General features: G+C 39.8%; 1 protein-coding gene across 1 annotated transcript in view; it reads left to right on the top strand.

The window, feature by feature from the left end:
• The window catches only part of LOC138432626 (contactin-associated protein-like 3), a 246,906-nt gene that overhangs the window by 27,625 nt on the left and 193,197 nt on the right, over positions 1-26,084 (top strand). Inside the window, exon 2 of the mRNA XM_069574064.1 lies at positions 15,081-15,191. Coding sequence (XP_069430165.1) covers positions 15,081-15,191 — 111 coding nt within the window. The remainder of the gene's footprint in view (positions 1-15,080; positions 15,192-26,084) is intronic.

Below are 26,084 nucleotides of genomic sequence, written 5' to 3'. Positions count from 1 at the left end.
CCTCTCCCTCTGAGTCCAAAAGTCCGTTATACACATCTGTGTCTCTTTCCCTGTCTTGCATACAGGGTCGTCATTGCCATCTTCCTAAATTCCATATATATGTGTTAGTATACTGTATTGGTGTTTTTCTTTCTGGCTTACTTCACTCTGTATAATCGGCTCCAGTTTCATCCATCTCATCAGAACTGATTCAAATGAACTCTTTTTTACGGCTGAGTAATACTCCATTGTGTATATGTACCACAGCTTTCTTATCCATTCATCTGCTGATGGACCATTTTAAAATGGATTTGTTTGTTTTCTTATCATTGAGTTTGAGTTCTTTGCATAATTTGGATAACAGTCCTTTGTCAGATGTATCTTTTGCAAATATTTTCTCCCATCTTTTGGCTTGTGTTTTATTTCTGTTGACAGTGTCTTTTGCAGAGCAGGCATTTTTAATTTTAATAAAGTCCATCTTATGAATTTTTTCATGGATTGTGCCTTTGTATTTGCAAAATCTTTGCAGAACACACTTTCATCTAGATTTTCTCCTATGTTACCTTCAAGAAGTTTTATAGCTTTGTGCTTTACAGTTATACCTGTGATCTCTTTTGAATTAATTTTTTAAAGGTGAAAAGTCTGTGTCTGGATTCATGTTTTTGCTTACAGAAGTCCATTTGTTCCAGTACCATTTGTTGAAAAGACTCTCTTTACTCTGTTGTGTTGCCTTTGCTCCTTTGGTAAAGGTACATTGATTGTATTTCTCTAGATCTACTTCTGGGCTCTCTATTCTGTTTCTGTTGGTCAGTTCTTTTGCCAATATCCTGTCTTGACTGCTGTAATTTGATGGTAAATCTTACAATCAGGTAGTATCATTCATACAACTTCTTTAATATTGTGTTGACTATTCTGTGTCTTTTGCCTCATCCCACAAAGTTTAGAATAGATTTGATGATATCCACAAAATAATTTGCTAGAATTTTGACTGAGATTGCCTTGAATCTATGATCAAGTTGGAAAAAATTGATATCTTGGCAATATTGAGTATTATTGTCCATGAACATGGAGTATCTCTCCATGTATTGATATTTAGCTTTTCTTTGATTTCATTCATCAGAGTCTTATAGTTTTTGTCAAATTGTGTTGTTGTTTTAGTCATTCAAACATGTGTGATTGTTTGTGACCTCATGGACTGTAGCCCACCAGGCTTCTCTGTCCATGGAATTCTGCAGGCAAGAATACTGGAGTGGGTAGCTATTTCCTTCTCCAGGGGACTTCATGACCCAGGGGTTGAACCCAGGTCTTCTGCATAGTAGGTAGATTTTTAGCATCTGAGCCACTAAGGAAGCCCTTCCTCAAATAGATCGAGTACATATTTTGATAGATTTATACCTGAGTATTTTTATTTTTAGGTGCTAATATAAATGGCAATAAGGAGTTCATGATCTGAGCCACAGTCACTTCCCGGTATTATTTTGCTGACTGTATAGAGTTTCTCCATCTTTGGCAGCAAAGAATATAATCAGTCTGATTTTGGTGTTGGCCATCTGGTGATGTGCATGTGTAGAGTTTTCTTTTGTGTTGTTGGAAGAGGGTGTTTGCTGTGACCAGTGTGTTCTCTTGGCAAAATTCTATTAGCCTTTGACCTGCTTCATTCTGTATTCCAAAGCTAAATTTGCCTGTTACTCCAGGTGTTTCTTGACTTCCTACTTTTGCATTCCAGTCTGTATAATGAAAAGGACATCTTTTTTGGGTGTTAGTTCTAAAAGGTCTTGTAGGTCTTCATAGAACCATTCAACTTCAGCTTCTTCAGAATTACTGGTCAGGGCATAGACTTGGATTACCATGATATTCAATGATTTGCCTTGGAAATGAACAGAGATCATTCTGTCAGTTTTGAGATTCATTCCAAGTACTGCATTTCCGACTCTTTTGTTGACCATGATGGCTACTCCATTTCCTCTAAGGGATTCTTGTCCACAGTAGTAGATATAATGGTCATCTGAGTTAAATTCACCCATTCCAGTCCATTTTAGTTCACTGATTCCTAAAATGTCGACGTTCACTCTTACCGTCTCCTATATGACCACTTCCAATTTGCCTTGGTTCATAGACCTGACATTCCAGGTTCCTATGCAATATTGCTCTTTTACAGTATCAGACCTTGCTTCTATCACCAGTCACATCCACAACTGGGTGTTGTTTTTGCTTTGGCTCTGTCTCTTCATTCTTTCTGGAGTTAGTTCTGCACCGATCTCCAGTAGCATATTGGGCACCTAATGACCTGGGGAGTTCATCATTCAGTGTCCTATATTTTTGCCTTTTCATACTGTTCATGGGGTTCTCAAGGCAAGAGTACTGAAGTGGCTTGCCATTCCCTTCTCCAGTGTGGTCAGACCTCTCCACCATGACCCGTCTATCTTGGGTGACCCTACATGGCATGGGTTAGGTTCGTTAAGTTAGACAAGGCTGTGGTCCATGTGATTAGATTGATTAGTTGTCTGGGACTGTGGTTTCAGTCTGTCTGCCTTCTGATGCCCTCTGTCAGTGCCTACAGTCTTATCGGGGTTTCTCTTACCTTGGACGTGGCGTATCTATGGCTGCTCCCGCAAAGCTCAGCCGCTGCTCCTTACATTGGTTGTGGGGTATCACCTCTTGGCTGCTCCACCACTCACCGCTCCAACTCCTTATTGCCAAATTCAGACTTAAACTGAAGAAAGTAGGGAAAACCACTAGACCATTCAGGTATGACCTAAATCAAATCCCTTATGATTATGGAATTTGAAATACATTTGAAATAGTGGAACTGAGAAATAGATTTAAGGGACTAGATCTGACAAACTGCCTGATGAACTATGGATGGAGGTTTATGACGCTGTTACAGGAGACAGGGATGAAGACCATCCCCAAGGAAAACAAATGCAAAAAAGTAAAATGGTTGTTTAAGGAGGCTTTACAAATTGCTGTGAAAAGAAGAGAAGTCAAAGGCGAAGGAGAAAAGGAAAGATATACCCATCTGAATGCAGTTTCAAAGAATAGCAAGGAGAGAGAAGAAAGGCTTCCCCAGTGATCAATGCAAAGAAATAGAGGTAAACAATAGAATGGGAAAGTATAGAGATCTCTTCAAGAAAATTAGAAATACCAAGGGAACATTTCAGGCAAAGATGGACTCAATAAAGCACAGAAATGGTATGGACCTAACAGAAGCAGGTGATATTAAGAAGAAGTGGCAAGAATACACAGAAGAACTGTACAAAAAAGACCATCATGACCCAGAGAATCACGATGATGTGATTACTCACCTAGAGCCAGACATCCTGGAATGTGAAGTCAAGTGGGCCTTAGAAAGCATCACCATGAACAAAGCTAAAGGAGTTTATGGAATTCCAGTAGAGCTATTTCAAATCCTAAAAGATGATGCTGTGAAAGTGCTGCACTCAATATGCCAGCAAATTAGGAAAATTCAGCAGTGGCCACAGGACTGGAAAAGGTCAGTTTTCATTCCAATCCCAAAGAAACGCAATGCCAAAGAATGCTCAGACCACCACACAATTGCACTCATCTCACATGCTAGTAAAGTAATGCTCACAATTCTCCAAGCCAAGCTTCAGCAGTACAAGAACCGTGAACTTCCAGATGTTCAAACTGGCTTTAGAAAAGTTAGAGGAACCAGAGATGAAATTGCCAACATCCACTGGATCATCACAAAAGCAAGAGAGTTCTGAAAAACATCTACATCTGCTTTATTGACTATGCCAAAGCCTTTGTGTGGATCACAATAAACTGTGGAAAATTCTAAAAGATATGTGAATAACAGACCACCTGACCTGCCTCTTGAGAAATCTGTATGCAGGTTAGGAAGCAACAGTTAGAACTGGACATGGAACAACAGACAGGTTCCAAATAGGAAAAGGAGTACATCAAGGCTGTATATTGTCACCATGCTTATTTAACTTATATGCAGAGTACATCATGAGAAATGCTGGGGTAGATGAAACACAAGCTGGAATCAAGATTGCCGGGAGAAACATCAATAGCCTCAGGTATGCAGATGACACCACCCTTATGGCAGAAAGTGAAGAACTAAAGAGTCTCTTGATGAAAGTGAAAGAGGAGAGTGAAAAAGTTGGCTTAAAACTCAGCATTCAGAAAACTAAGATCATGGCATCTGGTCCTATCACTTCATGCCTAATAGATGGGGAAACAGTGAGAGACTTTATTTTTGAAGGCTCCAAAATCACTGCACATGGTGACTGCAGCCATGAAAGTAAAAGACGCCTACTTCTTGGAAAGAAAGCTATTACCAACCTAGACAGCACATTAAAAAGCAGGGACATTTTTTGCCAACAAAGGTCCATCTAGTCAAGGCTATGGTTTTTCCAGTAGTCATGTATGGATGTGAGAGTTGGACTGTGAAGAAGGCTGAATGCTGAAGAATTAATGCTTTTGGAACTGTGGTGTTGAACAAGACTCTTGAGAGTCCCTTGGACTGCAAAGAGATCCAACCAGTCCATCCTAAAGGAGATCTCTACTGGGTGTTCATTGGAAGGACTGATGTTCAAGCTGAAACTCCAATACTTTGGCCATCTGATGCAAAGAGCTGACTCACTGGAAAAGACTGTGATGCTGGGAAAGATTGAAGGCAGGAGGAGAAGGGGATGACAGAGGATGAGATGGCTGGATTGCATCACTGACTCGATGGACATGAGTTTGAGTAGGCTTTGTGAGTCGATGATGGTCAGGGAGACCTGGCATGATGTGGTCCATGGGTTGCAAAGAGTCGGACACGACTGAGTGACTGAGCTGAACTGAACAGAACTGAATATAAATGGCATTGTGTTTCAGATCCTTAATTCCATTTGTAAATTGGTGGTATATTGAAACGCAATTGATTTTGTATGTTAACATGTATCCTTTGGCTTTGTTATAACCACTTCTCAATTTCAGAAGTTCTTTTTTTCTATTCTTTTAGATTTTTTTATAGAGATAATCCTGTCATCCATGAACAAAGACAGAGTTTTCCTTCCTAATCTGTGTCTTTTTAAATTTCCTTTTCTTGTTCAATTGTATTAAATAAGCTTCCAGTAGGATTTGAAAAAGGTGTTTTGAGACGGAAAATCATTGCCTACTTCTTTATCTTAGTGGGAAAACTTCAAATTTTTCACCAGTAAGTGTAGTGTTAGCTGTAAGTTTTTTGTATATATTCTTTATCAACTTGAGGGTGTTTACCTTTATTCCAAGTGTACCAAGAGTTTTTGCCATTAATAGGTGTTGGATTTTGTCAGATGCTTTTCTGCATCTATGCTTGTTCATATGAAGGATTATATAAATTGATTTTTGAATGTTAAACCAGCCCTGCATACCTGGGTCAAATTCTACTTGTTTGCAGTATGTAATTATCCTTGTACATTGTTGGATTTGATTGCTAATGTATTGTTGAGGATTTTGCATCTGTGTTCATAAGAAATATTGGTATGTAGGGTTTTTTTCTTGTAGTATCTGTGACTGGTTTTTATATTGTGGTAATATGGGCCTCATGGAATAAGGCATAAATTATTCCCTCTGCTTTTATTTTCTAAAAGGGATTATGGAGATGTGGCATGATTTCTTCCTTAAATGTTTTGCAGAATTCACCAGTGAAGCCATTTGGACTTGGTGCTTTCTGTTTTGGAAGGTTATTATTATATATTTTAAAAAAATATTTGAAAACAAATATTTGAATTATTGTTTCAAATTCTTTATTAGATATAAATTATATTTTCAAGGAATTGGTCCATTTCATCTAGATGATCAAATTTATGGACATAGAGTTTCTCATACTATTCCTTTATTGTCCTTTTAATCTCCATGGAATCTGTAGATATTAATAAGTTGTGGCTTTTTAATCTAAACTAGTCTGGCCAAAGGATTTTCAGTTCTATTAATCTTTCAAAGAGTTAGTTGTTGGTTCATTGACTTTTCTCCATGACTTCCTATTTTCAAATTCATTGATTTCAGCTCTAAGAGGAAGGGTTTTCAAAACTGACTTTTTGTGTTAGAGTTCCTGATTTTCTTGAAGTTCAAAATCAGATCACTAGGCAGGAAGTACTTTTTATTAAAAGTACTTACCTAGCTACATATTCTCTGCCATTTAGATATCAGACTTTGGAATGCACTATTTTATAATTTAAACTTTTCTCAAAAAATATGCAAGGTATTTAACAGATGCAGTGATCTGAAAAAGAAAACTCTACCAGTATGAAACCACTGTGGGGAACATGATGTATAATTTAATTATAATAACAATGATTGTTTTGGATTTATACCACAGGCAACCTAGTAATAGTTTTAATTAATGGGTATTACATTGCTATGTTGCAGCACTAAAATTAATGACAGACTGTTGTTGTAATGTTGCTATTTGATTTACAGTGAAAAGTGAAAATTTTAACCCTGAAGAATAATTTTACATGCAACTTTCAGGTCTAGATTTATTTGTTAAAAGGAGCCTAAAGAAGTAAAAGAAGGCTGAGCGTCGAAGAACTGACACTTTTGAAAACTAAGATCATGGCATTCTGTCCCATCCCTTCACAGCAAATAGATGGGGAAACAATGGAAACGGTGTTGAGGCTTTATTTTTGTGGGGCTCCAAAATCACTGCAGATGGTGACTACAGCCATGAAATTAAAAGACACTTACTCCTTGGCATTTTCCAGCAGTCATGTATGGATGTGAGAGTTGGACTATAAAGAAAGCTGAGTACCAAAGAATTGATGCTTTTGAACTGTGGTGTTGGAGAAGACTCTTGAGAGTCCCTTGGACTGCAAGGAGTCCAACCAGTCCATCCTAAAGGAGATCCGTCCTGGGTGTTCATTGGAAAGACTGATGTTGGAGCTGAAACTCCAGTACTTTGGCCACCTGATGTGAAGAGCTGACTCATTTGAAAAGACCCTGATGCTGGGAGAGATTGAGGGCAGGAGGAGAAGGGGATGACAGAGGATGAGATGGTTGGATGGCATCACTGACTCAATAGACATGAGTGTGAGTAAACTCTGCGAGTTGGTGATGGACAGGGAGGCCTGGCGTGCTGCAGTCCATGGGGTCACAAAGAGTAGGACATGACTGAGTGACTGAGCTGAACTGATAACCAAGAGTCTTCATTAAAGAAAGGAGTGTTTATGACTTGATGAAATGATTATGATGCAAAATTAGGGAGGGAAAGAATATTTATTTGTAATTGAAGAAACGATACTGAAGCTGAAGCTCCAATACTTTGGCCACCTGATGTGAAGAGCTGACTCATTAGAAAAGACCCTGATGCTGGGAAAGGTTGGAGGCAGGAGGAGAAGGGCAAGGCAGAGGATGAGATGGTTGGACGGCATCACTGACTCAATGGACATGAGTTCGAGCAAGCTCCGGGAGATGGTGAAGAACAGGGCAGTCTGGTATGCTGCACTCCATGGAGTTGCAGAGTCAGACACAACTAAGGGGCTGAACAACAAAGAAGTAAAAATAAACGTGCTCATCTTTGGACTCTGCTAATGGCTAGGCATAATACATATGCATGTGTGAATTAAATAAATTAACCAGGAACATGGTCTAATGCTCCCTTTCTGACTTTGTTCTGGCGAAGATATAAATATGTTCTACTATTAGAAAAGTGGAAGTGTGAGTTGCTCAGTTGTGTCTGACTCTTTGTGACCCCATGAACTGTAGCCCACCATGCTCCTCTGTCTGTGGAATTCTCCAGGCAAGAATACTGGAGTGGGTGACCATTCCCTTCTCCAGAGGATCTTCCCAGCCTGGAGATGGAACCCAGGTCTTCTGCATTGCAAGCACATTCTTTACTGTCTGAGCCACCAAGGATGCTCTACTATTAGAATGCATAACTTATTGGAAAAAGCAAGAAATTAGAAATCACCTCTGCTGTCCTCCACCCTATTTCCTACCAGAGTGGGCATTGAGGGTCATGAAATTAAACAACTGGATCTAATATAGTTATGCAAGCTCATGGCATGCAGAAAGGTGCCAAAGGTAGACCCATATTGGATAGCTGCAGATATGAACACACTGGGACCTGCTGCCGCACATATTTTTGGGAGCAAGTGAGGGTGGTGGCAGATGACTGAAGCTGGAAAATTATGCAAGGGTTGCTAGAGTGTCCTGCATGCCAGTCTTATAAGCTTAGAATGTCCTGTAGATTCCAAGGGTTCATCAACTCCCCTGCACTGTGTAGCTGAGGGTTAGAAATTGGCCAGTGCCCCTAGAACAGTTGGCTAAATTCAGAACTGGAGTCCAAAGTAGTGAAGACATGGATTTGGAATCTGCATGAAAATGGAACCCCAGTTATGTGGATTAAGCACAACACAGTGTCCTTTTCATTCCAGGGAGTATGCCTGGTTATTACAAAGTGGTTATTATTATGAGTGGTTATTACAAAGAGAAATAAACTTACTTTAGCCTATTTAACTGTAATATTATCTATTTTCACTTGTTAATTCTTATAAGTTTATTACTTGTACTCACTTCTTTTTCCTGCCTAGGTGGTAAATAGTTGTACTTACCAATTGTTTTGCTATCTCAGTTGTTAAAAACAATTGTTTATGAATAATTCTTGTAGCTTTGAAGCATTTCGGGATTCATCCTTATTGGGGGATAGAAACAGTATTTATCAGAATATTGATAAGAATGATAATCAGTGGAAATCAAATATTTTTTAATAATTCCAGACAAAAATTAAATTGGGTCTTTACAATTTTGTCTCCAGGAATTATAGCATAAAATATAGACATTTCAGATAGAAAACAATAGTTAGGGAGATTTTGGGTGGCATCTGAGCCTTCATGTTGCTTGAATATTATTTACTTAGAAACACAGTGAATGCATGGAAAGCATATGCAGAGTTGCTCTTCTATGTAATGGGACATGGTAATGTTTTTTGATCGTGTGCATTCTCAGATTTGACTGTGTGAAATTGAATTGGAACAATTAGGGTTGCAAAGAAAGCTATTACTTTTAAAATTGTTTCTCAAAAACAAATATTGTATCACAAAAGTGATAACATCTCACTCTTTTTAAAAAAGACTAAGATTCATATGGTTTCTTTTGAAGAAATAATAAAAAATGAAAATATGACTTGGAACTCTGAATGCTGCCTTATATATCTCTCTATGGGGAAAATATGCTTATAGACTATTTTGAAGAAGTTTATTTGATGACTTGTGTTACCATACTGAAAGTAATAAAAACAAATACTTTAGTCCTCATAGAAACTCTATAGTTGTATGATTTCCTTTTGTCCAGTTGTGTTATTCAGTGGTGTAATATCCTCATTGTACAGATGATATAACTGAAGCTTAGGGAAGGCCACTGACATCCCAATAGTAGGCAGCGTGGTAAACGCCAAACCCACACCCCATCTGGCTCCAGAATCCACACTTGGTCCTCGTTAAGTTTACAATTCAGTAAGGAGAGATCCCAAAATGGTGAGATGAGAAAGATGTGCTTACGTGGGGAGTATCTGGCCAGATTTAGAAAGCTGTGCTGGGGTGAGGTGGAAGCTGGGAAAGGAACAGGCTTTCCAAGTTAAGCAGTTGATGGAAATAATCCTCACTTATCCTCAAACAGCTTTGTGACTTTGAGGAGGTTACTTAGATCCCAGGAACCCCTTTATTTAAAGGAGGAAATGATGCAGGCTCCATCTGCTCAACAGGCTGTCACCCCTGAGAAAGTGTCGTGTTAACATTTGAGTTAGAACAGCTGACTATGGATTGTGGATGATCCCCATCTTCTGGAATTTTCTGAAAAATGTCCCAGTAATGATAATGTCCCAGTAATGTCTTAACAGCTTCGTACCTATAATGCACACACTCACTATGGGAGATTCTTTGCTCTTCTTTGTGCCATGGATTCTGGCACTTTGCTGAAGCTGTGACGGCTTTTCAGAGCAATGCTTGTAAATGCATAAAATGTATACATCTGGTTACAAAGTAAATAGTTATATTGAGATACTGATATCAATATATTAGAAATTATAATATGTCTTAATTATTAAGCATTAAATAAAAAGATCTAGTGGTGATTTTAATAAATACTGTTATTTTGAAGTAAGGAGGACCATAAACAATATTTCTAGGTATCTGTAACTTATGTTGGTAACAAATGCATAGCACTACTGAACAGTCTCTTTGGTCTACATTTGTGATTGAAGAATATGCAAGAGTTTAGCTAGAGGTTAGTGAAAATTAAGATGTAATATTTTCTTTTCATCTTAACAAACCTGCTAAATCGTATCTGTACTGCATGTTCTTAAGAATCCTTGAACTGTGTGGTTCAGTGTTTCAAGTTCTATGAAAAACCCTCCTGGGCTTTTGATTGAACCTCTAATGAATCTTCAGTTCAAACTAGGGAAAACTGATATCTTAGATATACTATCTTCCTGTTTGCGATCATTGTAGTCTGAGCTTATGTTCAGTTCAGTTCAGTTCATTTGCTCAGTCATGTCCAACTCTTTGTGACCCCATGAATCGCAGCAGGCCAGGCCTCCCTGTCCATCACCAACTCCTGGAGTTCACTTAAACTCACGTCCATCGAGTCGGTGATGCCATCCAGCCATCTCATCCTGTCTCCCCCTTCTCCTCCTGCCCCCAATCCCTCCCAGCATCAGTCTTTTCAAATGAGTCTACTCTTTGCATGAGGTGGCCAAAGTATTGGAGTTTGAGCTTTAGCACTAGTCCTTCCAAAGAACACCCAGGACTGATCTCCTTTAGAATGGACTGGTTGGATCTCCTTGCAGTCCAAGGGACTCTCAAGAGTCTTCTCCAACACCACAGTTGAAAAGCATCAATTCTTCAGCTCTCAGCTTTCTTCACAGTCCAACTCTCACATCCATACATGACTGCTGGAAAAACCATAGCCTTGACTAGATGGATCTTTGTTGGCAAAGAAATGTCCCTGCTTTTTAATATGCTGTCTAGGTTGGTCATAACTTTCCTTCCAAGGAGTAAGCATCTTTTAGTTTCATGGCTGCAATCACCATCTGCAGTGATTTTGGAGACCCCAAAAATAAAGTCTGACACTGTTTCCACTGTTTCCCCATCTATTTGCCATGAAGTGATGGGACCGGATGCCATGATCTTCATTTTCTGAATGTTGAGCTTTAAGCCAACTTTTTCACTTTCCTCTTTCACTTTCATCAAAAGGCCCTTTAGTTCTTCTTCACTTTCTGCCATAAGGGTGGTGTCATCTGCATATCTGAGGTTATTGATATTTCTCCCAGCAATCTTGATTCCAGCTTGTGCTTCTTCCAGTCCAGCATTTCTCATGATGCACTCTGCATAGAAGTTAAATAAGCAGGGTGACAATATACAGCCTTGACGTACTCCTTTTCCTATTTGGAACCAGTCTGTTGTTCCATGTCCAGTTCTAACTGTTGCTTCCTGACCTGCATATAGGTTTCTCAAGAGGCAGGTCAGGTGGTCTGGTAGTTATTCTTTAATGTCTTTCAGTACAATTTTATCATAATCTCCATAAATGTCTTGCAAATTCTGTAAGATTCATTCTTAGGTATTTTATACATTTTGTTACCGTTTGCTATTCTATTTAATTTATTTTCTAACCATGAACGAGTTTAGCAATGTAATCAGCTTTTGTATAAGGAAATATGAAGCTAGCCCATGACTTTCAGAATTTCTACCTATATAATTATAACATCAGAAATGATAACAGGTCCTTTTTTCCTGCCAATTTTGTGCTTTTATTTTCTAAATTTTCATTTATATCCTAATAGGACTTTTAGTGCAGTGTTCAATAGAAACAGTGGTTAAGGTGTTCTTTCTGACTTTCAAGGAAGTAGTTTTAATATATTCCCATTGGAGAGTATTGTGCTGGAGCCAATTTTAGGCAGCTATCAAAACCTAATCATTAAATTTCAGTGAATTTTGTATGAAAATACAATCATTATAAAATTAAATTACTTATTAATTTAATAATTAAATTAGCATAATAAAGTAAATCATATAAAAACAAAGTAATACATTCTGAAATTTTGACACTTCTTACTTTATTTCATGGCATCTTCAGTTCAGTTCGGTTCAGTCACTCAGTCATGTCCAACTCTTTATGACCCCATGGACTGCAGCATGCCAGGCCTCCCTGTCCATCAACCACTCCTGGAGCCTACTCAAACTCGTGTCCATTGAGTCAGTAATGCCATATAACAATCTCATCCCCTTTCATCCCCTTCTCATCCTGCCTTCAATCTTTCCCAACATCAGGGTCTTTTCAAATGAGTCAGTTCTTCGCATCAGGTGGCCAAAGTACTGGAGTTTCAGCTTCAGCATTAGTCCTTCCAATGAACACTCAGGACTGATCTCCTTTAGGATGGACTGGTTGGATCTCCTTGCAGTCCAAGGGACTCTCAAGAGTCTTCTCCAATACCACAGTTCAAAAGTATCAGTTCTTTGGCACTCAGCTTTCTTTATGGCAGCCCACTCCAGTACTCTTGCTTGGAGAATCCTATGGAGGGAGGAGCCTGGTAGGCTACAGTCCATGGGGTCGCAAAGAGTTGGACATGACTGAGTGACTTCACTTCATTTCACTTTCTTTATAGTCCAACTCTCACATCCATATGTGACTACTGGAAAAACCGTAGCCTTGACTAGACAGACCTTTGTTGGCAAAGTAATGTCTCTGCTTTTTAATATGCTGTCTAGGTTGGTCAGAACTTTCCTTCCAAGGAGTATATGTCTTTTAATTTCATGGCTGCAGTCACCATCTGCAGTAATTTTGGAGACCCAAAAAAATAAAGTCTCTCACTGCTTCTATTGTTTCCCCATCTATTTGGCATGAAATGATGGGACTGGATGTCATGATCTTAGTTTTCTGAATGTTGAGTTTTAAGCCAACTATTTCACTCTCTTCTTTCACTTTCATCAAGAGGCTCTTTAGTTCTTCTTCACTTTCTGCCATAAGAGTGGTGCCATCTGCATACCTGAGGTTACTGATATTTCTCCCAGAAATCTTGATTCCAGCTTGTGTTTCATCTACCCCAGCATTTCTTATGATGTACTCTGCATAGAAGTTAGATAAGCAGGGTGACAATATACAGCCTTGACGTACTCCTTTTCCCATTTGGAACCAGTCTCTTGTTCCATGTCCAGTTCAAACTGTTGCCTCCTGACCTGCATACAGATTTCTCAAGGGGCAGGTCAGGTGGTCTGGTATTCCCATCTCTTGAAGAATTTTCCAGAGTTTGTTGTGGTGCACACAAAGGCTTTATCATAGTCAATAAAGTAGATGTAGATTTTTTTTGGAAGTCTCTTGCTTTTTCAATGATCCAGCGGATGTTGGCGATTTCATCTCTGGTTCCTCTAACTTTTCTAAAACCAGCTTGAATATCTGGAAGTTCATGGTTCACGTACTGTTGAAGCCTGGCTTAGAGAATTTTGAGCATTACTTTACTAACGTGTAAGATGAGTGCACTTGTGCAGTAGTTTGAGCATATTTTTGGTATTGCCTTTCTTTGGGACCGGAATGAAAATTGACCTTTTCCAATCCTGTGGCCACTGCTGAGTTTTTCTAATTTGCTGGCATATTGAGTGCAGTACTTTCACAGTATCATCTTCCAGGATTTGAAATAGCTCAACTGGAATTCCATCACCTCCACTAGCTTTGTTCGCAGTGATGCTTTCTAAGGCCCACTTGACTTCACATTCCAGGATGTCTGGCTCTAGGTGAATGATCACACCATCGTGATTCTCTGGGTCATGAAAATCTTTTTTGTATAGTTCTTCTGTGTATTCTTGCCACCTCTTCTTAATATCATCTGCTTCTGTTAAGTCCATACCATTTCTGTGCTTTATTGAGCCCATCTTTGCCTGAAATATCCCCTTGGTATCTCTACTTTTCTTGAAAAGATCTCTTGTTTTTCCCATTCTGTTGCTTTCCTCTATGTCTTTGCATTGATCACTGAGGAAGGCTTTCTTTTCTCTCCTTGTTAGTCTTTGAAACTCTGCATTCAAATGGGTATATCTTTCCTTTTCTCCTTTGCTTTTGGCTTCTCTTCACAGCTATTTGTAAGGCTTCTTCAGACAGCCATTTTACTTTTTTACATTTGTTTTTCTTGGGGATCGTCTTCCTCCCTGTCTCCTGTACAATGTTATGAACCTCCATCCATAGTTCATTAGGCACTCTGTCTATTAGATCTAGTCCCTTAAATCTATTTCTCAATTCCACTGTATAATCATAAGGGATTTGGTTTAGGTCATACATGAATGGTCTAATGGTTTTTCCTACTTTCTTTAATTTAAGTCTGAATTTGGCAATCAGGGGTTCATGGTCTGAGCCACAGTCAGCTAACTGATGTTTCTGCTAACTGTATAGAGCTTCTCCATCTTTGGCTGCAAAGAATATAATCAATCTGATTTCAGTGTTGACCATCTGGTTTTGTCCATGTGTAGAGTCTTCTCTTGTGTTGTTGGAAGAGGGTGTTTGCTACTTTATTTTATGGCATCTTACTCTTATCTAATCTCTTGAGGTTATTTACATACCTTGAATCTGCATGGTGAAAATACTATATCATGATGTAATACATACATTCTCTTTCCAACTTCATGATTAGTGACATCACATTGATAGCCTTGAATTGACCACAGTATAAGTATTTACACCAGTGTTTTTGTTGTCTGGTTGCTCAGTCGTATCTGACCCTTTAATGACTCCATGGATTGTAACTCCTCTGTCCATGGAATTTGCCAGGTCAGAATACTGGAGTGGGTTGCCATTTCCTCCTCTGGGGGTTCTTCCTGACCAAGGGATTGAACCCAAGTCTCTTGCTTGGCACGAGGAACAATATACACCATGGGGAAGTGACAAATGCTACCACTCAGCCCGATGTTAAACATTTGCTAATAAACCTCTGATCAAGACTAATGTTTGCTATAGGCTCTAACGCTTTCCTAGCCTGTTGATTAAAGGAAAGGAAATTAAGGATGAAAAAGATGGAGAGTGGGAGGGGAATGAGAAGGAAATGAAAGTAAAAGGGAAGGAAGAAGACAGGAAGAGAAGACAGAAAAGCGTCAATCAGTGTGTTAACCAGAATGTGGTGTTTTTCCCCCCAGATAACTGTGATGCTCCTCTGGCGTCCTCCTTGCCCCGGGCTTCCTTCACCAGTTCCTCAGAGCTGTCTAGTAGCCATGGCCCTGGCTTTGCAAGTCTTAATCGCAGGGATGGTGAGTCTGAAACTGTTTGCTTGTTCATCTATGTTTTTAGTTTTAGAACAGGTTATAGAAGGGTGACTAAGCAAGTGTGCTGGTCAGGAATAACTAAAACAAGACACGAAGAGCCAGGGTCACAGCCACTGGGGAAAACTGAATAGGCCACTGCATATGTCTGTGAGATGTGAAGCTGCCATAGGATGTGATGGGAAAATGACTTCATCCCAGGACTTGGCCTGAGGAGACCAGGTGAAGACTGCTACTGAAAATAAAGATCCCCTTCCTATTAGTGGGAAAGGAGTTAGTGATTTATTTTTTGGAAAGATACTCATCCACTTTTGCTACTTGAATGTTGTTGAGTAAATTACTTTTTCTGTTGCACAAATATTAATTCAGTGGTTTAAACACATGAATACATACACGCAAAGCTCAAATGTTTTGATGTTTTTTAAGAGATATAGATTTTTTTTAAATGAAAGATTTATTCAGAAAGTAAAAGTTAAAATTAACTGTCTCGTGTAAAAGCACTGCTGTAAACTCTGGAGATACTACTAGGAGATTGACTGTGTTTCTCTCTCTTTGACATTTTCTAAGATTAGCGTTTGAGTCTAACTTGAATTACTGTGTCCTTAAGAATCAAATTCCAAAACCTAGTAAGCGATGGGCAGGGAAAAGTAAGAAAACAGGTGAAGAAACTCATTCAACTCATGGTGGAAAGGCATGTCTGTTAATTTTCCACCTTTATGATCTTTGCCCAGGAAAAGGGATTTTTATGGGCAGATATTTACTCCTCAAAGCATCATCCATAATCTAGATTTCAATGAGATCAATTAAATTATCAAATTACCCATTTTTGGTCTGATGGTTACTCTAATATCAGCTTATCATATAAACTTTCCAGTGGTAGCCTTAAAATTGTAAAACCTAAATAAGCCATATTTTATTAGTTTAAAGAAGCTCAAGGGGCTTGTGTGTTGTGTTTCAAATTTGCATATGTCAAATTGTTTTATGATTCAGGACTCTACTACTGTCAGTATGGTAGCACTGGAAAGTTTATAAACATTAGGCGGGAAAATCCTGAAGTTTGAGATGAACTTATTTCTATTATATTTAATTAAAAAATTAATAACTCAGAGTATGATAAGCCATCATTATAAAATGCTAAGTACAAAGCTTACCTTCTATATTTAAACTACTCTCTTTGCAAATTTAAATTAAATTTAAATTAATTAAAGAGAGTGGCAATCAGCTAATGAGGTTTTTTTTAATGGTTGCTGCTATTCTGATTGCGTATATGTAGAGTTCACTAAATATTTCTAGATGCTACCACCTGATTTCAGACGCATTTCTAAAGCATGCTTTAGATAGCACAGTTTATCAATATTCCTTCTAAAGGATTATTTACGTGTGTTTTCTGTTAAAAGTCAGCATCTTGGAGTCTTTTTTGGCATTTCCTTTGCCTTGGTGAATGCTGGAGAACATATTAGTTCACTCTAGATTACTGTGAGGTAAAATATGGATAGTATAAAATGTGGATGAGCAGAATGAGCATAATGATGATGATGGTGCTTCATATATAGTAGTTTTAGCTTTAAAAAAATATTTTGTGTATCATATAGCAATGAAAATCATGTTGGACTCCCTGATATATGGTTAAAGTTCCCTTGGTCTATGTTATGATATTCGCAGGTTTTAAAGAAGGTGGCCTGTCTTACATTCCTAGTTTCTTATTTTGCCCAGAAGTCACTGAACTTCTAGAATGTTCACTAGAATATTACAGCATCCACCAAGAGCTTTATACATAATAGCCTATCACTTCATCTACCTGATATATAAAGGTGATAAGAGAATAATCTATGTATAACATTTGATTGTGTGAGTGTGTATCTATCTATAAATTTGACCCCCTGTATAAACCAAAGTCAAAAAATTCAAAATTGAAGGTATCTGATGATTTTAAAATACATCAGTGATTCAACACATAACAATACTTATTTATTAGAATTTATTGCACATTTAATATTTTTCATTTTATATATTTTTTTGCATTTACATTTTATTTATGTATTTATTTTGTTTTCTATTAATTTATGAAAAGGAGTAGACTATTTCTTAGAGAAGACTTTACAATAAATAGAAAAAAGAGGTCTGTGAAGGATATTGAGAGGGATGAGCAGAGAAGTCAGGGTAGATCCATGTGTTTCCAGGGACAGGCAGAACCCAAGCAGAGAGTCTAATGATATTGGCTGCTTTTGTTTCCATTAATATTAAGTTGATATTTCCTAGAATTATGTTACCAAATATTTCTCATAAAAATGAGATTGCTGAAATCTGTATATTCTAAATAAGAATGTTGTAATATGACTTCGTTTTTTTCATCTAAAGAATCTCCTAAGGAAACTTTATCCAGTTTATCCAAGTTTTTCCAGATGAAAGTTAAAAAAGCAAAACCAAACCAAAGACTATCTTAGGGTAAACCATGCTGGACTTTCATTCTGTATCTTGCATATAAAAATAGCCTTTTGTTTTTACAATTATTTCAGATTCCAACATCGCTGTGTTCTCTTTAATCATGTGATCTGTAAACACAGGTGTGATAGTGAAATGTGTGGTTCTGACCAGAAGCTAATTGAAGTTGATTAGAAGGAAGTATCGGAGAAGGCAATGGCAACCCCCTCCAGTACTCTTGCCTGGAAAATCCCATGGGCGGAGGAGCCTGGTAGGCTGCAGTCCATGGGGTCACTAAGAGTTGGACATGACTGAGCGACTTCACTTTCACTTTTCACTTTCATGCACTGGAGAAGGAAATGGCAACCCACTCCAGTATTCTTGCCTGGAGAATCCCAGGGATGGGGGAGCCTGGTGGGCTGCCGTCTATGGGGTTGCACAGAGTCCGACACGATTGAAGCGACTTAGTGGCAGCAGCAGCAGAAGGAAGTATACACACCTTTGGGCTTCCCTGGTGGCTCAGCTGATAAAGAATCCACCTACAATGCAGGAGATCCCAATTCAATTCCTGAATTGGGAAGATCCCTTGGAGAAGGGGATAGGCTACCCACTCAAGTATTCTTGGGCTTCCCTGGTGGCTCAGATGGTAAAGAATCTGCCTGCAATGCAGGAGACCTGGGTTTGATCCCTGGGTTGGGAAGATTCCCCTAGAGGAGGGCATAGTAACCTATGCCAGCATTCTTGTTGCAGAAGGGGGACTCCTTCCAGAGCCCGAAAGTGGGCTCTTGTCTAACACTCAGAATTAAATTGTCCAAAGAGACACATGTGCTGATTGATAAAGCAAGGAGATTTTATTGGGAAGGGGTGCCTGGATAGAGAGCAGTAGGTTAAGGGAACCCGGGAGAACTGCTGTCACGTGGCTTGCAGCCTCCGGTTTTATGGTGATGGGATTAGTTTCCAGGTTGTCTTTGGCCAATCATTCTGACTCAGAGTCCTTCAGGGTGGCACACTCATTGCTCAGCCAAGATGGATGCCAGCAAGAAGGATTCTGGGAGGTGGTTGGACATATGGTGTCACCTTTTGACCTTTCCCAAACTCTTCCTGTTGATGGTGGCTTATTAGTTCTGTGTTCCTTACCAGGACCTTCTGTTGTAAAATAACTTATGCAAATGTTTACTATGATGTCTGGCCAGGATGGGCAGTTTCAGTCAGTGTGCTTCCCCTATCATTTTTGGCTGGAGAATCCCCATGGACAGAAGACTGGCAGGCTGTAGTCCATGAGGTCCCAAAGAGTTGGACACAACTGAATGACTAAGCACAGTAGCATACACATATTTTGTTTGAGGCCAATAGCTCAGTTTCTCTGTATACTGGTGCTGAATTGAATCTAAGAGGTAGAGTGAAAGGCTGTTGTTGAATCACGCAAAGATACTGGGATTCTTGGCTTCTGGAGGAGAAGAATTCAATCCGGGGTCAGAGATGAGGCTTGATGGCTCAGAGCTTTTGTGTAATAAGGTTTTATTAAAGTATAAAGGAGATAGAGAAATCTTCTGACATAGACATTAGGAGGGGGTAGAAAGAGTACCTGCTTGCTAGTGTTAGCAATGGAGGTATATACTCTCCAATGAATCCAAAGAATGTCTGGAGGTCGTAAAGACCTCACCACACCTACTCCCATAATTTACATTTTAAGATAACAGGATTAGCCAGAAGGTTTAATCCAGAGACTGTCCTCAGGAAGGATACATTATTGTTATATAACCCTAAGGAATGTAGAGGGAAAAGAAGTTTGTCCTTTCTTCTTCCTTGAGAATTCCAGACCCCTCTCCCCTTGGGAACCCCTAGACTTCTTATCAACCTGCCTAAGAAATGACTCTCTCAAGAATTTGGGGTGAAGTGGTAAAGGATATCTTTATTACCTTGCCAGGCAAAGAGGGCTGCAGTGGGATTAATGCTTTTAAAATCATGTGTCCACACTTTGGAAAGATAATGAGAGTTTTTATAGCAGTTGTTCAAAGAGGATGTGATCAGCTCATGGATGCTCTTCTGATGGTTTGGTGGTGAGGTAAATGGAGTCAACCTTCAGGTCCAATTGGCCTGAGGTCTCCAGACTTGTGGGCAGCATACTGTCATTAATCGTTAACTTCTCCCACCTCGAGGCAGCTTCAATATCTGCGAAATAGCTCAAAGATATTGTTGTGTATATCCATTGATGGGGGAACGTCTTTGTTCAAAGGCTGCTCTTGACTGTTTCTTCCTGGTCTCACATCCCTCCCTTCCCTAATTAACAACTGCATGAATCTGCCCATTGGAACTCAGGGGAGGTCATAGAGGCTGAATGAAGGCTGTTTCCAGTAATCAAAGAAATGAGGGACATAGAAAGTTGTGCCCAGGAGCCCCATAGGGACCTGCATGGTATCATGTTCTTTTCTGTTTTTCCAAAATGCTTGCCTAAGCCATTATTCCCAGAAAGAGGAACCACTCTATTCATGGCCCAGATGCTGAAATTCATGCACTCTACTGCAGCAAGCCACTCGTCAGTGACAGTGCAAATGAGATTGCTTCAAATTTAACTTGATCAAAAATGACATTTCAGATCGCTGTATTGTGTATTGCCAACAGAAAGTAGATGGAAACAAGCTGAAATGACTGGATGTTTTCTTTTCTCTTTGTAATTCTTCACCTTTCTCATACTGAGACATTGATCCCATTTCCTCAAAATAGACATATATTTTGGTGGAGCCAAGAAAGATTTTTTCTAAAGTTCCTACACAGTGAAAGACTAAGCATTTTAGAACTATTCTCAGTTTTAAGATACATGTTTTTCAAGTTAGGAAGTACATTTACTAGTACAAGTTAATGCAATAGGTTTTAGCAGAAAATAAAGATGTATGATTACATTAGGAGAAAATGCTTAGACCTGGGCATTAGACAGTGAACATTTTCTTATAACCTGCAATGTCTGATTATTTGGATTCTGCAGTATCCCAAATAAGATATGATATAAAACTCACTCTTTGTTATAACAAAGTTAAAAAAAGGAAAGAGTGAATAATAATTTAAAATGTCTAAAAGTATGGCAATTCCTGATATAAATCAGAATATTACATCAAAAATTTCTGATGCAAATCTTATAATAATTAACTTTCCCCTCATATTTTTTCATAGAATCATAGTTCTCAAATATTCCTATCTTTTATTCGCAGGCTAGAAGCCTGGTGGAACTGGTCAGTATTCCAAAATACTAGTCTGAGCAATTCAAATTGCCATAAAAGAGCTTATGAATCAAATTTTTATAGATATATGAATATACTGGGAAATTGTTGCCTCTGGATGTCAGAGTTTGCATTCTGTTTGTCTGTGCTTATAAAAGTTTTTAGACCAATTAAGCCCAATGCACATTTTTCTTGAAGCCACCATTTTTTGCTGTTGTTATTATAATTTTTTAAACAAGTGATCCTGCACATGCACTGTGGTTGTTGAGTGCAATGAATAAGCCAGTGTAACAACATCTGTAAAGTACACCCACATACTAAGGCCTGGGCAGCACTGTCCTGACAACCATGTAACTTCATTAAATCACAGCTCCTCTAAAGTGCATGACTGTAGGGACTTCCTTGGGATCCAGTTGTTGACTCACGCTTCCAATACAGGGGACTTAGGTTCAGTCCCTGGTCAGGGAACCAAGATCTCACATGCCATGGAGCAAGGCCAAATAAATAAATAAAATCATAAAATGCATGTTAGTAGCATGTGGGAGGAGAAACCATCAAATCCCAGAGTTTGTGCAGACTGGGCCATAGAGTTGTCATATGGAATTGCACAGAACTCATCTTTTCTGATTTTTCCATGGTCCTTTTCAAGATCTAGAGTCTTCAGTGCACCCCCATAGAGCCTAAGGCACTAGATGACACAAACCAGAACAAACCAAGCATGTTTTCAGTGTTGTCAACAACCTCCAGGGAGACAGTGTTGTCGTTTCTGTCTATTATGTAGCCCAAATTATAGAACTACCCCCAAAATAATAATAATCTTCAGTCTTTTTTGGATTCATAGCCTCTTTTGAACAGAAGAACATCTTCCAGGGATGCTCAGATTTCTTTGCTCCTACTTCTTTCCAAGACAGTGTTTGGGTTTTCAGATGGGCTTCTGCCCTCATGGAGCTGAACAGTGGGAGGGGTGCCCCATGTTGGGGTTTCAGCTCCTTGTTATCTGCTGAGGGACGTTTGTCTGCTCTTAACACTGGGGATTACTGGGCACCCATTCCTGAAGCCTGTGGCAGATAGACCTCTTGGTAAGATCATGTTCCCAGGGAATAAGTCGCTGTCCCTTCAGGAATCTGTCTGGTGTCACTCCTTGCCTCCCTGAAGCCTGACCTTGAGTCTTATTTGGTTTCCAGCCTGAGTTACCTTGATTACAGATTTAATTTGTCTTTGTCAAGTTAACCTGTTCAGATTCAGTCAGACTCTCATTTAACTTCTATGCCCCATTTTGGTGGCCTGTGGGGAATTCTGGGTCACTATGTGGGGGATGGAGTGGGGCAGGGAATCCTTTGAATGGTTTTGTCCTATCCAGAAGTGACCTATCGTGTCCACTCAGCTTGTTGGCCAGAGGTGGTCACATAGCCCCTCTCAACCACCAGGGGGCATGGAAGTGCAATCCTCCTTGTGCCTGGAAGGGAGGAAACCAGAAATTGTTGGAAACTGTTAGTAATGACTGCACAGTCCCTACAAGGTGATCGCCCCAAATTCCAAATGGGCCCCAAGAAAGCCTCTCTTCTGCTTGTTTATGCCTCTCACTTTCTTTATCCCCCTGGAACTTCATTCCTGAACAAGGTGTCTGAATCACTTCTCCCACCACCTTTTAACCTTCCTCCATTTCCCCTCTTTCCCACAGTCCTCTGGGCTTCCATCTCTTCTTTCTGACAAAGAGGGAGACACCGCATGTACTGTTGCCTATTTTCTGAGTTGGTCTTTGTCCTCGTTGGCTTCTCTAGGGCATAAGGGGATAGTGATCACTGGCTAACAGGATTTGCTGGAGAGAGGAGTGAAAAACACAATGGATTATCTTTGCAGAATTATGTCTGTGTTTATAATCTGCACAGTAAGTATCTCAAGGTGGCAACAATTTTGCCATAGTATTTTTCCAAGAGTAAATACTATCTATGACATACTTGGCAACTTCCCCAAAGGTATGTAGAAGCTCTTCTAAGCACTATCCAAATTCTAAAATAGTTGTCTAGCAAATTCAGCTTCTTTTTTTGCCCCAAAGCAATTCACTTTTATGTTGTGTGTAATATACAGAAATGTTCATGAAAGTTATTTACTTAACAGTACGTATCCTTGAGATGAATGAGGGCTAGTCGCTTAGTCAGTAAAGAATCTGCCTGCAATGCAGGAGACCCAGGTTCAATTCCTGGATCAGGAAGATCCCCTGGAGGAGGGAATGGCCACCCACTCCAGTATTCTTGCCTGCGAAATCCCATGGACAGAGGAGCCTGGTGGGCTACAGTTCACGGAGTCGCAACAGTCAGACATGGCTTAGCGAGTAAACCATCGCCATCCTGAATACACTATGATGTCACCGTTTACTCCACTTTTAATATTGGCATTCCTATGAAGATATGTTTTGTCCCACCACCTCATACTGCTTTACTTATACAATGTAATTCCATTGCTTCTTGTGGGGATATTCCTTTTTTCTTTTTTGAAGTCATGAGGAAAGACATCCCAATTGAGGTGGTCTTCAATCCTGCCAAAGGGGTGAGGTTCAATTAGCAACCGTTCATGAGGCATCTGGTATCGCTCAAGATACAAGAGTCCCATGTTAAAGCACAGAGCAACCCTGAATTGCTAGTTTAACTGGTGACATAGAAACTGGTCCAGAAAGACCATAGCCAGTGACTAAGGCTGATGGAATATCTTAGTGGGACCTTTTGTCAGTTGCTCCTGCCTTTGCTCTGAACATAATGAGGAGCTTCTGGATCAGTTGCTGACTGGAAGATGTTATTTCAGGGGTTCCTTTTTCTCTCTACAGTGTGATTTTTGCAATGGATTCCTCCCTTGTTGTTGTGCTTCCTTCAGGGAAATCCAGTGGAGGGGCTTCGCCATGACAGATTGGGGATGAATGCCAACTCCCCCTCCCCCAAATGCTCCTATATCAGTTGTATTTGCATTTTGTGATGCTTAGGTCTCATCCTTTTTGCAGTCTCACTTTACTACTCTATTTTATATAACAAGTTGTCGGTACATACTCTTTTTATCCAAGGCTTTCACAGTGTGCTTACAAAGTGTAATGAATTCAGCTAAATAACATAACTAAAGAAAATGTAACTTTTACCATCAATGGAACTTTTCCCAGAGACTTCTGGCTGAGTGAGCAGTCAAGTATGGACGGATAATTTAGTTCTCATGGTTATTTCCCTGACATGATCCTATACTGTATTTAATTGAAAAAGGAGCCATTGACTTCAGTGTAATGGTGAGTCCGTGGGAAGTGGTGGGGGCCTTGGAGTAGAGTGCCTGGCCTCCTGGCCTTCTGGACATCCTGGATTCCCTGCTGTTCTCTACACATCAGAGGGAAATGATGCCTATTCTGAATGACCCCACGAATGATCCATTACTCTGAGTAACTCAGGGGCCCTCTGAAAGATGCACAATGATGCTTTTATAGAATTAGATCAGATCTCAGAGCTGCACCTTTGGTAAATGTGAAGATTTCACAGGAGATGAACAAATAAGCTTGGTCATACATGTCATTCAGTCATAGTGAAGTACTACATGCTTGCATGGCTTAGAAGCTTGCTGGGAAATTCTCATTTTATTTCTAAGATGAGAAATTAGCAAAAGCATCTTATACTCTTGTCAGTACAGAAATTCAAACAAATAACTGAAGAGCTAAAAATCACCTCAACTCTGATTGTCTCTCTACTGTATGTTTTCTAACACTTGGTTAGGAGTGTCAGGTTGGTTTACAAAGATTTGGAAGGATGGACTAATTACAGCTCATGCAGGCAGGATGTCTCAGGCTCCTGTCTTGTTGTGGCAAGAATTTGAAACAACAGACTGGTTTACAGCTCAGTTACAGCTCAAGCAGAAGATCTTTTATTAGACAATGAATAGTACACTCCTGAGAGGAGGGAGTACCTGACCCTGAAGGAGTGGCCACGATCCCTCTCGACTTTCCCTTTTTAATACTTCCCATCTTCTCCTCTTGGTTCTGCCTTGTGCGAGGTAGGTCTTGTACCAGCCACCAATCAGGAAAAGGAATGCAAATAGATGTATGCTCAAGGCTGGCTGACAGTTGCAAGTTATATAACAGTAGGCTTTATTGCACATGACTTTCCCATAATTTAGTCTGTTATAATCAAATGGATATATGTATAGAATATTTATGAACCACCACCCTTATGGCAGAAAGTGAAGAGGAACTAAAAAGCCTCTTGATGAAAGTAAAAGAGGAGAGTGAAAAAGTTGGCTTAAAGCTCAACATTCAGAAAACAAAGATCATGGCATCCGGTCCCATCACTTCATGGGAAATAGATGGGGAAACAGTGGAAACAGTGTCAGACTTTATTTTTGGGGGCCCCAAAATCACTGCAGATGGTGACTGCAGCCATGAAATTAAAAGATGCTTACTCCTTGGAAGAAAAGTTATGACCAACCTAGATAGTATATTCAAAAGCAGAGACATTACTTTGCCAACTAAGGTCCGTCTAGTCAAGGCTATGGTTTTTCCTGCGGTCATGTATGGATGTGAGAGTTGGACTGTGAAGAAGGCTGAGTGCCAAAGAATTGATGCTTTTGCACTGTGGTGTTGGAGAAGACTCTTGAGAGTCCCTTGGACTGCAAGGAGATCCAACCAGTCCATTCTGAAGGAGATCAGCCCTGGGATTTCTTTGGAAGGAATGATGCTAAAGCTGAAACTCCAGCACTTTGGCCACCTCATGTGAAGAGTTGACTCACTGGAAAAGACTCTGATGCTGGGAGGGATTGGGGGTAGGAGGAGAAGGGGACAACAGAGGATGGCTGGATGGCATCACGGACTCGATGGACGTGAGTCTGAGTGAACTCTGGGATTTGGTTATGGACAGGGAGGCCTGGAGTGCTGCGATTCACGGGGTCACAAAGAGTCGGACACGACTGAGCGACTGAACTGAACTGACCTGAACTGAATGGGCCCCTGGCTGCCTGAGGTCACTTGAGGACACATCTGTGCATCAAGGGCACTGTGTGCTGGAGTTGGAGAAGCCCCTGTGGTTAGTTTGTATCCATTATGTGCCTTGAGTTGCTGGTGCAGCAGTTGGAAAAGTCTCTGGTTATTTTTGTAGCATATCTGTGAGCTTTCCTGGGCATGTCTGGGGTGAGATTTAGAGATCAGCTTGCATCCCTTTAGGCTAGGCCATTCCTTGTTGCTAATGCCTAACTCCCTACCTAACATTAGTGTATATGAGAAGCAAAA

Source organism: Ovis canadensis, chromosome 2, assembly GCF_042477335.2.
Source record: "Ovis canadensis isolate MfBH-ARS-UI-01 breed Bighorn chromosome 2, ARS-UI_OviCan_v2, whole genome shotgun sequence".
Taxonomy (NCBI): domain Eukaryota; kingdom Metazoa; phylum Chordata; class Mammalia; order Artiodactyla; family Bovidae; genus Ovis; species Ovis canadensis.
Note: the sequence above shows the minus strand (reverse complement) of the source record. Positions and strands in the feature narration are given on the sequence as shown.